Source organism: Empidonax traillii, unplaced genomic scaffold (genome assembly GCF_003031625.1).
Source record: "Empidonax traillii isolate 1590-97213 ecotype Southwest subspecies unplaced genomic scaffold, ASM303162v1 scaffold1441:size138591, whole genome shotgun sequence".
NCBI lineage: Eukaryota > Metazoa > Chordata > Aves > Passeriformes > Tyrannidae > Empidonax > Empidonax traillii.
In genome coordinates this window covers 121,404-138,591 of record NW_020956634.1, presented here as the reverse complement: position 1 = coordinate 138,591, position 17,188 = coordinate 121,404, and the positions used below count along the sequence as shown (strand labels likewise).

At 39.6% G+C, this 17,188-nt stretch overlaps 1 protein-coding gene across 2 annotated transcripts in view; it reads left to right on the top strand.

Moving 5' to 3' along the window:
* Positions 1-2,361: 2,361 nt before the first annotated feature.
* Positions 2,362-17,188, top strand: part of RASSF3 (Ras association domain family member 3) — a 76,048-nt gene continuing 61,221 nt past the window's right edge. Inside the window, exons 1-2 of one of the 2 annotated variants that reach the window (XM_027907334.1) lie at positions 2,362-2,413; positions 4,629-4,753. In XM_027907334.1, coding sequence (XP_027763135.1) covers positions 2,377-2,413; positions 4,629-4,753 — 162 coding nt within the window. In that variant the 5' untranslated portion in view covers positions 2,362-2,376. Of the gene's footprint in view, positions 2,414-4,628; positions 4,754-8,027; positions 8,079-17,188 lie in introns of those variants that run through there. The other variant, XM_027907337.1, reaches the window with a different exon arrangement.

The window sequence follows — 17,188 nt, the reverse complement described above, 5'->3', positions numbered from 1 at the left end:
CTAAAATGTAGACATTTGAGCATCAGCTAAAAGGAGAACAACAGAACATATATTAAGCATAAACTGAAATGTGACATGCTGATATTAATGTACTGTAGAAATTATATAGTTCAATTCTACCTTGCAGGAGAAATATTGCTGAACTTCATTCTCCTTCCTTTTGTGACCTGCTGCCTGAAAATGGATTAAAAATCAAAGTGTTAAGCACCTTAAATAGTTTGAATATTGTTTCAAAAAGCTTTACAGGCATGCCTTCTGTAGAGCAAGCACAGCCCTAATCTCTCTTCTGCTTACTGGGAACCAAGCCACAGGCTCTCACATAAAGATTATTTTACTTGATAGCTTCCTAACATGGCAGCAGGACCAAGCTGTACACTCTCCTCATGCTTTCTAATGACTTCTTCAGTATTACTGTGGCTGATAAATAATGCAAAGATAATACAGATTTGGCTTTGAACTTTCCACGTGCTTCAGTTGCTCAGGCACAACATACATTTTGCACATCCATTTGGAAGTTAACTTTGTCTGGCCCATCACAATAATGAACACACCCATTTCCCAGGCAGGGAAAACCACAGCAGGATAGAGAGACTTTGCTATCGAGCCTCTGCCTGCCTCTACCTGATTTAGTAGTGCCCTTTTTACTAGGGTCTGATGTTGAAGCATCTGTTGGGTTGCCTGCATCTTCCCTTGCTTGCTTTCTGCTGCCCGGCCCCGGAGCAAATTGGTTATGGGAACAGCTATTTACGAGTTCTCACATAAAATCAAGTTTCAGGAGAAGAAAAGCCAGACGTCAGGTAGAGTCTATTCACGTAAAATAAAGTGTTGAAGTCTTACAGTTTACCATTGTGAAGGCAGGATAGGAGTAGTCTTAATTTCATGCAATTTTAAAATTTGCTAAGGTATTTTTCTCTATTACTCTAGTCAAGCCACTGTTGCAATGGAATAATAAGGTTCTTTATTATGTCTCGGTAGTTGACAGTACAACTTTTAACGCATAAGATTTGAATGTTTAATAAATAGACACTTTCTTTGCATTTCCTAAAATTCAAGACAGTTATGCATATGCAGTGTTCATTGATGCATCACTTTCATAAATAAATGCAGTGTACAGGACAGTCTGAGCATTAGTAAAATAAACCTGTTAGCTTCTCTAGATGTCAGGGAATGCTTTTATCACCTGTGCCCAGTTAAAGCCCCCAGATCTTTGATTTCAAAGAACAGAATTCATTTCAGACCACATCAGGAAAGAGCACCTGGTTCTGATTCCTTTCCAAGCAGAAATAATGTGGCAATCCACAAGCTGATGACCAAAACAGTCTTTCCAGAATAATAGCTACTTTTTGAACTCATGGAAATTTTGGGAGTGCTCCAGTAAGGGATTACCAGAAAGACATATTTTTTTTAATTTGATACTGCCTGGACCTTTCTGAAACATTGTATGCCATGATTGGAATAAAATAATCTATTTAAAGCTAAAACACATATGAAAAAAAGATTTGAAGTATTACTGTTTTAGGAAAAAATCATCATTTTTCTGGTCTTTCTGAATTTATAATCAGTATGTTAAAATCTAGTTTATGATTGAATGTTTTTTGGATGAAGCTTTTACATTTTTTGCAATTATGCCTACTATAGCAAGGTGGAAATTATGAGCTTGTCTTACAAATAACATTAGCGACTCACAAATTAAAATGAATATAAATGACAAACAAAATAGCATGGAGAGTTAATGTTTCCTAACTCAATAAGTAATCCTGTTTCAGAACACTGTTTAGCTAACAGACTTTTTCCTAATATTATTTGTGAAAATGCATCTTTAGAATTGGTGCATAGCTCAGTGTATATGTTTGTGTAATTGTAGAAAGTTGGGGAATTAGCAAAGCCTTGTGTCCTACAGATTTGTGCCCCATTCCCCGTAACCTCCTCACCACGGAGGTGATGAGCAGTAGCTGGTTGTCCAGACATTGCCAGACAATGGTGTAATAGGTGATTTTTGCCAGCCTTGCCTTGAGTGTGGGTATTAGTTTGGGTCTCCCTCCATTAGCTAGGAGATAATTATCATAAAACTTGTATGAACCTTATTAGCTTTTAGGCCATTTGTAGTTGAAATGTCAGCTCTTGCAGAGTTATGGGGGGAGAACAGAAAGGTAGACATAAGGTGTCATCTCATAAGCATTTTTTTCTACAAAATAAGGTAACTCAACTTGCAAAGTAAAGAACTCAGAAATAAAAGGGGGAAAAAAAGAAATTCAAAGATTACTTTAATTTGACCTTCTTTTACTTGTACATTACTTATATTGGTATATTACTTATATTTTTAATTAAGTGCTCCCATCCTGGTTTTCCCATGGAGCTGCCCTGTTCCCTCACCCAATGAACAGTGGCTCCGAATTTTGTTTATTCCTGTTGGGTAAGGATGAAGCTTTTCAACTGCGTCTTAGGGGGTCCTTTCCCAAATGCAAAATCATTCTCTTCTCAAGGGCTCCACAAACATGAGTGTTCAGTCTTTTCGAGAACTCCATGAGATGCATGAGTCATGTGAAAAATAATCCCAGTTGCATAAGCATAAAACAGAGCCCTGGAAGAACCGCATTTGGGTGAAAAGCACAGTTCTCCCTGACTTCAGTGGCAGTTGTGAATGCTTCATCTTTCCTGCAAATTGTATAAAGTAACTCAGATGTAGAACCCAGAAGAAATTCAGCAGCAACTGCAGAAAGCCTGGCATGACTCACCAGCATTACACAAGGGTGCAGGGACAGCTATCATTTCTCCTGGGCACCATACAGCTGCCTTAACCATTCTTTTCTTTCCCCTGTAGTCTTCTGTCTTCTGTCTGTTTTGCTTCATGTTTTCCAAATTCTGTAGTAAATACAGTGATGGTTTTAGAGAGTTTGAGCCTTTTTTCATTGCTTTGATTTATACTGCAACAGGGTCCCTTGTACCCCATAATTAGCTGGAAGTTATTTGCTGATGTCTCAAGAGGAGTATGATCTGGGATACAGTGATATTATTGTGATATAGTCAGTCTGTTTTAAGATCAGAAACATCCCAATTATCTCTCCCAGAGTGCTGATCCAGGATGGATTCACTCTGCTGGGTTGCTGGTGTTGAAAAAGTTTTGACTGGTTGACTTTGTGCCAAATAAAATAAAATTAAACTTGCCTTAGTGCAAGTGTAGCATAAATACTGTATCAGTATTTATCACAGAAATATGATTGCATTACCCACATTTTAATTTTTACTTTTGGATTATCTGCCAGTACAGGGATTTTACATTAAAGATCCAGTTCCCATCCAAGAGGAACAGCACTTCAGGGAACACTCTCCTGTCTTGCCCCATAACACCACTGATGAGGATGAATTGGGAATGGGAATGTTCAAGAATTTATTTTTCAGGCACTGTAAAGGAAATTTAATCAAACATAGGGAAACTGATCTTTTTGAGAGGTTGATAAGGGAACAAAAAGCCCACCCAGAATTCATTTTTTACTATAAATCTGGAAAGTGTAAAGCTTTGTAACAAAAAAACCAAAACCCAACCCAACCCAAACCAAACCAAAAAACAAAAAAAAAAAACAAAACACACCAACCAACCAACCAAAAAGTGTAGTTTAGTTAGACAAAATGAAAGCATTTCCTCCAAAAGTCATTCTTGGAAATGGATGAATTGTTTTAGCTGAAATGTTCTAAAACAAACGGCATGATGTTCCCCGGCATGGAAACTTGAAGTACAAGTGGTTGCTCTTTGGCAAAATTATAAGCAATTTAAACCTAAAAATAGAAAGTGACATTCAGTGAGAGACAAAAATGACATCATGAACTCTGTCCAACTTACACAGAAAACCAGCAAACATAACAAGGGCTTCAGAGCAAATACAGGTTGTTTTTGTAAATACTCTTAAAGTGATTCTCTCTTTGAGATTAAAGGGCATATGAATCACCTGAGTTCTTACTAGAGATGGGGTCGTCTGCCCCTGTTATAATGAGTTTACATTTCTAAGTCTTCTCAGTTGACTTTGCTGTCCAGGAAGCGAAATTTCTGAATTGTTATTGAAGGCAACTTTGTAATTTACCAGCTTAATTAGGCTTCAGATAAACCAGTCATTCTGTTTTCAGTATCCATGTGCATATTCTTAAGAGAACCTAGAGCTTAAAACACATAAAACCAAGTAGCAATAATTCTATGTGGGTAGAATTTTTTATCTGTAATTCAAAAATGTTGTCTCTTTTCTGAGAATGGCCCCTTTTGTGCTTACATCACAACAGCTAATACCTAGTTTGTGGCACAGACCTTTTGCAAAAACCTCTAACTGAGGCAGCCCTGATCTAACCAAAGAACTGCTTGACTGCAGCCCTCTCAGTGTGACACTGGGAGGTGTGCTGTGCTGTCACCTTTGCTCCAGTGAATTTACATCTCCGGTAGTATGTAGCTATTATTATCTTTATGTGCGGATGGGGAGATTCAGTCGAGAGGTGGTAGTTTCTCTGAGGTCACGTAGCAAATGAGGATGTGTCTCACTCCTAGGTTCTGCCTGCAGCAACCTCATTTCTAAACACCACTTCTGTTTCTCTCTCTTTTTTTTTTTTCCTTTTTTTTTTTTTGTGTTTGCGTGGGGTTTTTTAAGATTGCAAGTACACCTGTCATGCTCACTGCCAAGACCTGGTGCACCTGGGCTGCCGGCGGAATGGAAGATTAATGGACTGCCTCGCTCCACATGACACCTTAGATTCATCTTGCAACAAGGGTCAGGTAATAGATTTTGTGTTCATGTAATTACTGCTTTCTCTTGTCAGCTCTCTAGTGACGTGTGGTCTGCCTGCCTCACCCAGATGCTCGGGAAGAATGTCTCACTTAGACATGGCCAGCAAACCTGGGTTTCTCACCCAGTGCTGTGATTTCACAGTACTGCTGGGTCAAGGTGCAATTGGCTGCTGCCAGCTGAGTCACTCCTGCTCCAATTAGTTTTCAGCTAAACTGACTGAAAAGAAGTCCGACAAAACAGTGTTTTTCCTGCTGGTTTGGGTCACTGTGGGGTCAAAGCAGGCATGTATAGCAAGGGATGAGAACATGGGGACAGACTTGTCCCTACCACAAAGCAGTTCACAAAGTGATCATGATAGCCCAGGTGCCCTGTGGTGCTGGGCATAGTGCCATGGGGAGGCAAATAGAACTAAGAGTGGGTTATTTGTGACCATTAGAGATCCTACTCGTTTAGTGTTAATTCCCCAGTTCTTATCAAATCCCTGTTAGGGTAATTTCAGATTTCCTTGCCTGGATTCCCACTGACTTCAGCGGCTCATGGTGTGCTTCCTCATTTACCTTTTGTCCTCCACAAAAGTCCATCCAGTCTTAATCACATGTTACACCTAACATTTACACCTAACCAGTAGAAACTTCAGAGAGGCACCTGTGATAAAATAGAGACGCATTCCTTTTTTATTTTTGGGAGGGAGGAAGGATGAAAAAATGCATCACGTTTTTTGTATATAAGTTCCTTTCTTCAAGCCTTTTATTTAAGCACCAAAAAACCCTTCATTAACCTATTTCTGGTCTAAACTTAGAGTTTTACTGGTTTAACTGAAAAGTGTTATTCAGAATCTAATTAGTGAAAATAAATTGGTATATGCATTTTCACAATGGTCAGTTTAGCCTATATAGTGTTTTTAGTACTCATATTGAAGAAATGTCCTTACTGGGGGAGAGGGAAAAAAATCCCAATCAATCCCAGACCCAGCTATCATTGGGAATGTTCATATTATTCACTGTAAAAATGAAGTGATTCATGGAACAGTCAGACCTACCCTGGCTTTCACTATCCACAGAATTTCCAATCAGAAACTGCACCATGCTGCAAACTATCTGCTGTAGAACTTGTGCCCACCCAAAATTCTTCTGTCTCCAAGAAGTCTCCTCTTCTCTCACTTCAGCCCCACCATAAGATGTATAAATGCATAAAACTAATGTTCTGACACACACCAGTTGTATACCCTATATTGCTTTTCCTACTCAAAGGATATCATGTTAACAGGTTTTTGGGGTTGGTTGTTTGGGTTTGGGTTTTTTTAAAATAATATTGTACAGAATAAGAATTTTTCCATTTAAGTTAAGCATATTGTGATATCTTACAAATATTTATGTTGAGGCCTTAAAAGACTATTTTGTATGGCGAGAAACTAGAACTCCTGGGTATTTTTTCTGGCAGTTTTTCTGATAATTTTTAGTATAATTGCCTTTACAAGCTGTCCAGTTATGTACATGAAAGATTGTCCCATAAATATATTACTACACTACAATATGCACCATTTTTAGACAGCAACTTCTGCTTAAAATTTTTATTTCCTAAAATCAGTCTAATCTGAGGAACCAAACAGACGTCCTTTGTCTTCAAAGTCACTACTATTTTCCTACTCCAGTTTACCAACTTGTCTGATATGCAGTCACAGGTCATTGTAGTAATAGCCTTATTTAAAGGCAGATACTAAATAATACTAAGGAGGACAACGGAGTCCTCCTTGAAGATTACAAAAATTTATCCTGAGTCAGCTCCAAAGTCCAGCTACACAGTCGTGAACCAAAGATGATGTACTGCCATTTCAGTGAAATAGTTGGAGGAAACGCAAAGCAAAGCAAGCTTGATGGAAAAAGCAGCAAGAAATCTTAACATATAGCTGAGATAAAACCCAGGACTTTCATTTCTCTGTGATGATACTCACCAGTAAATCAACGAAAATATTTTAAGTGCCTTCTCAGAGGATTTCAAATTAAAAAATTGTGCAGCACTTTTCCTTCTCAGATTCCTATTAAGCAAAATTTCTACAGAATATATAGAAGGCCTAAAGTCTGGCTAGAAAACGTGTGATGAATGAAGTTAGACTTTATCCTCAGACCTTGCTATAAATATGTCAGACAAATTCCAGGAAACATTTTTACAATTTCATTTTTTTTAGCAGGAAAAGAAATGGACCCTGCTAAAGACATATCAAAAACAATTTTTATGAAAACCTAATTCTACCAAAAAGGAAAATAACCCAGATAATTAAAAACCATATCTTGTCACACAAAGATTGTAATGACTTCTAGTGACTAAAGAGACTGTTCAGCACAGTACTGCAACAGGCTGCCCATGAAAGAAGTGGAGTCACTATTCTGAAAATGTTCAAAAAACAAGTAGACGTGGCACTTAACGATACACTTTAGTGGGCATGGTGGTATATTTGATCAAAGGTTGGACTTGATGATCTTGGAGATCTTTTCCAACCTTAAAGACTGTAGGATTCTAAAATTTCGGAGAGCCCTTGCTGAACTTTTTTTGTGTCCTCCAGCTCATCACTGAATTTTCTCTGCCAGTGCAACATTTTATCTTGTAGAAGAGAAGCCGCTCCAGCCACCCACACTGTGACTGAGGGCAGAATGTCTCTCGTGAGCTCCTCATGACTTGCTGTTGGGAAGAGTGAGGGGGAATAACTCAGACGCTGAAAGCAAGAGTAGCAGGGATGGGGATGAGGGAGGACATGGCAACATAGGTTTTGAAAGTGTGGGTGACTGTCAGCAAGATAATACCACAGGAGCAGAGAGAGAAGGGCATTAAAACTCATTTTTACTCAAAAAGGCATGTACAGCTTGGCTGTGAGAGATCTAAGAAAGAGCTAGTGCTGACTTGGGTATGAATACTGAGCAAGGAAACTGTTTCTTGCTCTTTGAGCCTTATAGCACTTAGAGAAGCCAAATTTCATGTGCATTTGTTTGTGTGCAACAAGATTGCATCAAAGAAGTACTGTTTTTTTTCCTACTGATTTCCTTCCTCTTGGAAGAAGTCACACTTTGGCTGCTTGCAGTGGATGACAGTTGTTGCAAATCTCCTCTTTTCTCACTAGCTGTTTGGGTCAGTGCATGTCTGACAACTGGTACACGAAAGATGAGGATTCAAGTACTATTTTCAGCATCCGTCATCCGTTGGTTTTGAAGCAGCAATCATGTACGTGCAGAAAACCTGGAATGTTTCCTATTGGGTCATTTTCTTTGCACACAGCTGTCCCTGATGCACAGCGCAGAGCTATCCCCTGGAAGCTGCAAGGTTTGAATTCACTCCTTCCTCTGCTACTGACCTGCTCGTACCTCTTTGTCTTTCTAGAACTTGCCGACTTTTCTTGTAGGTAAAAAAAGGAATTAGAATTTTTTAAGAGAATTTTAAGATCTCTAAATGGGAACACTGTTGCAAAAGCCAGCATTTACAAGTTACTATTTAGTTAGACACTCCCAGTTCAGCTGCCTTCTCAAAATCACTATTTCCTTCCATGCTAAAATTTTCTGGACTTACCAACTTGAAAATTATTTTTTCCTTTCTGTTTAAAGTTTGAACCTACATCTCATACATAAAACTGAAGAGATGTTTTGTATAAGATTGTGAAGGGGTCAGAGGATGGGAAAAAGACTGAATCTATTTTCTTTAGAAAATTATTTTTGCATTCTTATTCTGTGGATGGTATCTAGTCTGCAGGGTTTTAGTTAGATGCAGGAGCGTGCTTTTGAAGCAAATCATCCAGTTGTCTTCACTTCCCTTGTTTTGGTTGATATCAGGGAGCAGTCTTAAGGCACATAAAATTAACTCCCCTTCAGATGAAAATTAACCTGTTTCCTGAAACCTCTGAGAAGCAGCACTCCAGGAGCCTACCTCACAGTCTGCAGGATCAAAGCAGAGTTTTTCTTATGTAAAATCTATGAAATGTTTATAATTAGGGCTTTGGATTCTCAGCACCACTCACTTTCCTTTACAGAGCTGCTTGTGTTGCACTACTGTATTTGCTAACGTAGGTGTTAGATTTTTGGCACAGAACAGTCCCCAGTGAGAGGCAAACTGATAAAGTGTTCCAGCAATGCCTGCTTTTGTGTTATCTACATCGTGACTTTGAAAATGACATGGCATGCAAAACCAGCTAATTTTGCATGAGCTATGCTAGTCAAATGCATAGCTTCAAAGATCACACATGTATTTGGGAATGTCTCACCCATACAGTGAGCATCAATTTAAAATGTGAAGGGATTTTGCAGAACTGCTCAAACTTTACAGTATTAATGGAAAGGGATTACTTGCTAACAAACCTTAGCCCTGGGCTTTGTACCTTTTCGTCCTGCTGAGATAACCAATTTTTTTTGAAGTGCAGTTTATTTATGTGGGCAAAGCACTAGTTTGAAGTCATTATACTGGCATTCTTGTGCTGGTACAATTTAGATCTCTTCTTGTAAAGGGACATGGCACCTCTTTATTTGCATAAGTTCCTCTACTTGGGTAGATTATTACTTTGAGTATGATGGTAGACAGTGCTTTGAGCCCTAACTCTATATGGCCTAAGACCACTTTAGCCTGGTTCAGGCAATGTGAATATATATTCTGCTTTATCCGAGTGATAACAACTGTACTTCCTGACCTGGTGGTGCCCCGAGTGCAGCAGAACTTGCAGCTCAGTTGTAGTTCCTGGTCCTGAATGCTTGTTTGTGCCCATACACTTTTGCATGTTCCCTGTGCCCTTTCACTCCCAGTGGCATCTGCACTGCTGCTTTTGGACAATGCTGTTTTCAAATGGGTCAGGAAAATGTTGTAGCTTCTAATGTTTCTCTTGCAAAGCCTGATCAGCTCTTCAGTTCACAACACAGCTAGTGAACAGTGCTGTCAGCACAACAGGGACTGGGTGTTGTGATGTGGCTGGAACACCTTAAACTCCAAATAACCCTGAACAAGTATCTTGTTGAGCCAGAGTTTGAGAATCTGGGCTTAGGATTTCCCTTGTGGGGAAGAGGAATTTCTTACAGGTTCTTAACTGATTTTGTAAAGGGAGTTAACAGATTTCCAAGGAATTTTCATCCTGTGCAATTCTGCACTGTGCAAAGTGCCACTTTGGTGCACTCGAGTGTTCAGACAGCCTCAGAATCTGGAATATGGTCATGATGTTTGACTTTGTTAACAAGTAATTGAAGCAAAAATACCTGAACTTGATCTTCTTTCTCTGTGTGGAGATATATATACACACACATATATATTTAATTACAAAAAAAATCTAGGAAATTCCATGATGTAGCTGTTCTTAGAGATCATTAAGGCTATGAGGTTAAATACTTGAAAATGAAACTCACAATGTCAAACATACTGCAAGTACTCGATGGCAGAAATATATGGCTCAGGTGAAAAGGGGATGGTGTTTTGCTAATTGTGTGGCCTTAAATATTTGCCTTCTGAACAGACTTCCTATAGAGATTAAAGAGGAAATGACAGATATAGGTTCTCTGTGATCTTGTAACAGAGCTCAGAAAGAGCTGGGGAAAGAGTTGCCATTTTCTTCCAGGAACAAGCAGAGTGGGATGAATAAAGCTCCCTTGCAGCAACCCTCTCCTGTCCTACCACATTGTCCATTATAGGCACACCACCTCTGACTGACAGTGCCAAGGACTTCTCAAAGTCTAAGAAGCACTGAAGCCATTATGTGGACTTCAATTTTTTCCTGCTTTTCTATCTCCCCAGATGGGTGTAGCAATTTTTTGGGTATGAGCTACAGGTAGAATTTCTTTTCTCCTTCAAGATGACAAGCCTTCTGAAAGAGGTCTCACTGCACTCAAATTTTCCCAGAGGGTGGTCACAGATGAAGTTTGCACAAGAACAGAGGCACTTGGTAAAGTATAGGAAGGGATACAGGCTGCCCCAAATGATTTGGACAACAACACCCCCCCCCCCCCCCATTGCTTTAAATTGCCTGAATGCCATGGAGAAGATTGAGAGGAACTCACAATGTCAGTATAGAAACTTCTGGATCTGGGAGGGCACTGAGGTCATCACCTAAATGTAACTGGAATTGAAAGTGGTTTCAGTTCTGACCCTTCCGAGATGCGGTAGCTGAACATCTCTTTTCAAAAAGAAGACACAGAGAAAAAATTGACAACACAGAGCAGGATATCATGATTTAGGTGTGTACAGCTCTAGATGAATAATGAAAGCTACCACTGAGCTATTGATTGCTCTTGTCTACTAACTCTTGGTAGTGGCGTGTACTCTGTACAATGTACATGGGTTTTATGGCTCACATATTTCAAATCTCTGTTGAGCTCGGTCATGCTTGGTAGTAGTTGAAAGGAAAAGAAGAAAAGAGAATTATGTTTGTTTTGGCAGGCAAAGCATGATTTTATTTTTGCCAGTGATTGAAAACTTTTAAACCAAACCTGAAGCTCATTTCAGTTCTAATTGTGTTTATTGCTCAGGTTACTATTAAATGAGGAGAGCTTTTTAGAACTCAAAGTCCAGTAAGTAAAGACTGGATGGGCACATGGTGAGGGGACTTGTATCATCATACCACCAAATACTGTTAATATTAAAATTAATATTTGTAACAGAATGTATTTCAGCTTGTTAGCACCTGGTGGAAATTTTCAGTCCATAGAAGCAATCTCAATTGTTATCATACACCAGTGTTTTTTAAAGATTTTTTAGAAATCACAGATTTTGATCAGTAAATCTGTCTTTGAACTTTTTTTCTTAAGTTGAGGTTGTTGGGGTTTTTTTCCGTTCCAAGTACTTGGTTAATATTCAGGCCTGACCTTTCAAACAGAAAGGTAGCAAGCTCATTGCTAAAAGCACACATTGCTGAAACCCAGAAATCAATTATCAGTTGTTTAGCAACCACATCAACTCTAGTCAAACAGCTCTGATTTTCTAGTCCTGTAAAAGTCAAATTAAAGAAATTTGTTTCAGGAAATCAAATTACAGGACGAGGGGGACATTTGAAATGAGCTTTTGATTTTTGTACAGTTGCGTGTTTTCATATTCAAGAGGTTTGTATCATCTTCCTAGAAAATGGTATGTGTTTCCCTAACCAGCCTCAACCTGCTGTTTTGTCAGCTTTCATTGTAAGATCAATGTTCTTCTTCCACTATTTATTTCTAATACAGGCTATTCTTACCACACACATTTTTCCACCATCCTTTCCAGTTCCTACTGTCAGTGTTTTTGGCTGTAGGATGTAAAATACCAACTGTATTTTTTATTGTGTCAGTTTTCTTCCTAATTCCAAGTTTTTAAAATCTTCTCAGTATCTCAGCAGGCTGAGCAAAGCACAGATGATTACATTACAAATTTAATACAAGTAATACAGGCTTGCATGTGTTCCAGGGGTTTCTCCAATATTCAAATAGCTTTGCCTAATCATGCTGAGAAAAGGTTCAAGGAGAACTGATCCTCTAAAACATTAAGTTCTGTGTGTTGTGTGGGTTATAACGTGTGATAAGTTGCACACTGGTGTGAGGGGTGGCCAAGCTCTGCTGAAACAAGCAGAGCGAGGCCTGGCAACATGCCAGGATCCTGAGGGTTGGGCTTGTGATAGTTTGCAGCAAAGGGCTCAGAGAACAGTTTCTGTCTTACCTTCAGGGTAGATTTTCAACATGCAGATCAGGACAGCAATCACTAGGACAGCTGTTTTTGATGTGGTGTGTGTAGGCAAATGGATGTTGCATCAAAACTTGGCGTGCTTGAAGATGGGTATTTTGCTGTTATATGTTGTTGATTATGATTGTACATGGAAGTTGCCCACTTGCTAGCTGATAAATCACTGACTGATAGCATCTTGAGTGCCTTACTCAGCCCTCAAAACAGGCAAAGAAAATGATCATTGGCTGGGAAGTTGTTAAGCAGGGGATAAACGCTGGGCCTTGCAAGCCTCTATCCCAGTGCAGTCCTAAGACTGACTTATCTCAAAAGTCCATGAGCTGTAGATGACAGATGGACGACTGAACTTCACCTTTCAGTTAGAGACAGGTTGGTAAATAGAGTGACAGTGGCTTTCATTCCACCCTTCATGGGCTGATTATTTATTTTATATCCATTAAACACCCCAATCTAAATGGAATTACCAGCAGCCATGTCACGTCTGTCCTAATTTATTTATCCACAGGGATGCCTGGTTTCCAAACAGAACAAGGGTCTGAAGAGATATTTAATATCAGACACTTTCTAGTGCATTTATTCAAGAGGCTTATTTTATTTTGCATTTGAATGTTTAGGAAAGTAGCTGGGCTGGTGATGTGACTGCAGATAACTTAATTCATCCCATGCAGACCTGCCCTGAGCAAATAACGAGATGGCAGTGAGAATCAATTAGAAGAGAAAGTCAGGACTGTTGTGAAACCTACATCCCATTTTCTCAAATATTCCTGGAGCTTCACTTTTTTTTTTTTTTTTTTTTTTTTTTTTTTTTTTTTTTACAGTTTCAGCCTTTTTTGTTTGACTTATGGCATTAGCAGCTGTTGGAAATATACACAGAAGAGATTGCTGCTGCCTTTTGATTCAGTGCAGGAAGGGCATGATGCAAAACCTTCCCTGGTGGGGAAGGAAGGTGGGGAGTGGTTTTGATTATTTTTAATGATAACATTGCTGGGTGAAGATATGAAAATATTTGTTCCCAGTCTTTGATCCAAGTAGCTTGCCAACCAGCCACCCCACAGACAGCTGTTAGGAAAACAGGTAGACAACAGAGCCCTGTTTTTTCTGTTTGTTTATCTTATGGGAATGTAAAGCCTTGTTTCCCAGAGAGCAGGAATCAGATGACAGCAGGTATCATTTTTTCTTACTGATTCATGGCTTCCTCTAACTGGTGACACTGCCTCAAAGCTGCTCTGCAGACTCTTCCTCAGTGCACAAGAGCCCACCTGTTTGCATAAGCTCAGTTTCTCCCCAATTATGTGTGTGTGCTGTGTGGAGGTTCCCCTTCTCTCAGGGATCTCATTCTACATTGAAGCTCCATTCTTGTACATATTGTCTTGTATCAGTCTGCTCAACAGGAATTGTGGATAAGAACTTAAATGTTCCCCATTTACTCTGCAAATACTGTGTATAAGTGTGTAAAGATTCAGCAATGTAGTGTTAATGCTTCAATATCTTTACTGGGAAGGAGGAAACTGTCACCAGTCATATGCAACTTGAAAGAAATGACAATGAAATTATACTAGGTAAACTTTTGGGGACTAGCCTTCTTGTTGCTATCCAAAACATAAAGAAGTAGCTAGCTTTCCCAGGATCAAAACATACTGGGTTCTCTTAGCACTTGTGGAAGATCTCAAGTAATAGCCACTTTGTCATGTTTCCTTCTCCCTTTTTATTTAAGCTATTGTAAGCCTCAATTCCTCAGTTCCTGCATAGGTCTTAGTGGGGATCCAGCACCTCATGGTTCCATGATCCTTTACTGCCAAGTGAAGGAAGCTGCCCAGGTTCAAAAGGCCGTTGTGTTGTCTCTTCTGAACATAGAGACAGTGCTACAATAAGTAGACTCCTAGAAGATTTTTAGATCTGGTTTGTTCTACAAATAAGATGCTGATCATCAGCTGTCATTGCTTTTTTGTTGGGTGGGGTTTTTGGGGCGTTTTTTTTGTTTGGTTGGTTTTTTGTATTTTTGTTTGGGTTTTACTTTGTTTATTTTGTTTTTGGTTTTTTGTGGCTGTTTATTCCACAAGTTATGTAACAACCCTTTCAAAAATTATATAAAATCCCTTCATTGCTTTGTTCAAGATATACACCTTACATTATGGTTGTGACATTTCAGATGAGATTTTTGATCCAACGGTAGTTTTGCATCTTGATCACCTTTCACCTGTGACCTTTAGATTACTTATGACTTGTGACCTGGTTCCTAATCAAGAAGCCCCTCCAGTGGGTGAGTTTTGGATCAGCTCCTGGCCCAGAAGTTCTGCAGCCATGCTGCATGGAAGCTGGGCAGCGCCTCAAGAAGATAAACCCAGCTGGTCTCTGCATGCCTGCCCCATGTGGATAACCCCTAGAGAAAAATGGAAAAAGTCACTTCCCCTTTACATTTGAAAAGAAAACTTTCATCATAGAATCCCAAGAGATCTTCAGACACATATGTTACAACTGGTCTTGGGAACCAATGGAGAGCTGAAGATGCCCGTTTCAGGTATTTTGCCTTCTGATGTGCTGCAGTCAGATGGATAACTGGATACAATTAGTTGCTTTGCCTAAATCATATCTTATGCTTCTCCATCTCTTTCTCTGCTGATGCTTGCAAGTGTACATGGAACCATGGTAAATCTCCTTTTAAGGCTTTGTCTCCTCTGACAGAGTGTTTGTTTTCAGCAAGATACATTTTATTATTGATTATTTTGCTTTACAATCCTAAGTGAGCACAAAGCAGTGATGATAGTTACCATAGTGCATCGGGATGAGGTCAGCACTGTGCATCCTGAGCGGGGCTGACCTCACCTATCTGGCTTCAAGATAAAATTATGTTGTCTTAATGTCACGAGGCTTTTCTATCACACGTTCTTACCAGACAATTCTACAACATTACTCTCTAGGGAAAGAAGACCAGTATATCACAAACCTGAACACTATTTTACATTTCCCAATACTCCTACTCTTGTGTTTAAAGGAACATTGCTCAGTCTATGCTCCACTTTGAGTTTTCCATTTGCACTGTTCTCTTCCTTCGACCTTCCTTTTGCCATCCTGAGTAATATTTTCCTTTACAGTAACCTTGAAGAGAGATTTCCTTATCTGCATATATGACTAATGAGTGAGGTCTTATGATAAAGCAATTTGTTAGAGGTGGGAATTAGTGCGCTAAACTGGAATCAAGGAAGCCAGATTTGCAGTCCTTGGTCTACTAATGACTGATTAGATATGACCTTCAGCAAATGAATTTGGACTTGGTTTTCAGATGTGCTGCTTTAATTTTTAGTGTTTTGCCTCCATCTTTCTTTTCTTCCTTCTTTTTGGGGGGAGGGAAGTGCCCACAGTATGCAAACCTACTATTTAATTTTACATAGAAATATGTCTCAGTCTGGGGAGTCAGAAGTAGAAGCTGTTTTTGTAAATGGGGACATTGTAAATAATGTTCCTTTCCTATCACCACACTGAGGATGAGCTCTTTCTTACAAGGTATTATTGGTAAATGAATGCACTATGTGGCTCGGAGTTATGTTCTGAGAACTTGATTGTTATGAATATTCCTGAATTTGTTAAAGAATCTATCCTCTGGGGAATAAAAGCATGAATTCTTAAAATTGAGGATTATAGATAAGATAAATTCAGAGGTAACTCAGTATGAGAGAGTGGAAGGAGTGAAATCCCTGACAGCTTCATTTGTGGATTGTGATTTTACTAAGTTCTTTATATTATTTTTCCCACGGTTAGCAGATATAGCTAGAGAAAGGAACAATTTACTGAAGTGAATGAATACAGGAAATGTTTTGGAAATACATAGGACCCGTAATTCCACTTGTCATTAGGCAGCTGCTAATGAGAACTGTCAGAACTATTCCTAATGCTACTCTTCAGGGGTAGGTTAGGAGTCCTCTCCTTTGGGTGAACCACCTTTTTGAGATCCCATGCTCCATCTCCCAGCAAGAACCTCTCAAGCTGTGCCAGGCTGCACAGCTCCCACAACGTCCACCCCATAAACCTGCACCCTAGGTTGCTGGGCTTCACTCCTTTGCTGACAGATCCTTCTGGCCCTTGCAGGAGTAGCCCATCACATGTGTACATCCCCCATGGTGAGGCCAGAGAGAGGAGAGACCTTGACTAGGTCTCTAGGGAAAGAGGAAGAGAGAAACAGAAAAAGGACAAGAGAGTCTGACACAAGCCATCTGGATTTTTCATTCTTGATTCCCTCTGCATCCCATCAAGCTGTCTGGACCTCCCAGAGCAGCCCCACTCTTGGGGATTCTTGAGAATCACAGCATTAGGTTAGACAGTGAAAAAGGAGATGTAGGGTCCAGCAGAGAATGCAAGAGCAGAGTTTTGCCCCAACAGATTCATTTTCACTAACAGTTTCCAAATACCTAATAATAATTTCCTTTTTTTTCTTTAAAATGTCCTCAACTTGCAGTTTTGAGCCTTGTTTGGGCTGAGTTTGCCTCATGGGGAGTCAGCTCAATATGTCCCAGAGCTGGGGCAGGAACTGCCCAGCATGCCAAGCCATGGGGCCTCTGATGTGAGGAAAGTATATGTGCCTCCATCCCACCCACTCTCAGGCTATCTGAATTTTAAGATGAGTTGGCCATGGTCCAATGGTTGGCAGCACTTCATAGACAAGCCCTCTAGACTGTGCTAAAACACTGTGCAAAGAGCAGTCTTATTTTACACTCTTCTCCATGCTTTCATTTCTTATAAGCCACCTGTAGCTTTTGGCTGCTAAG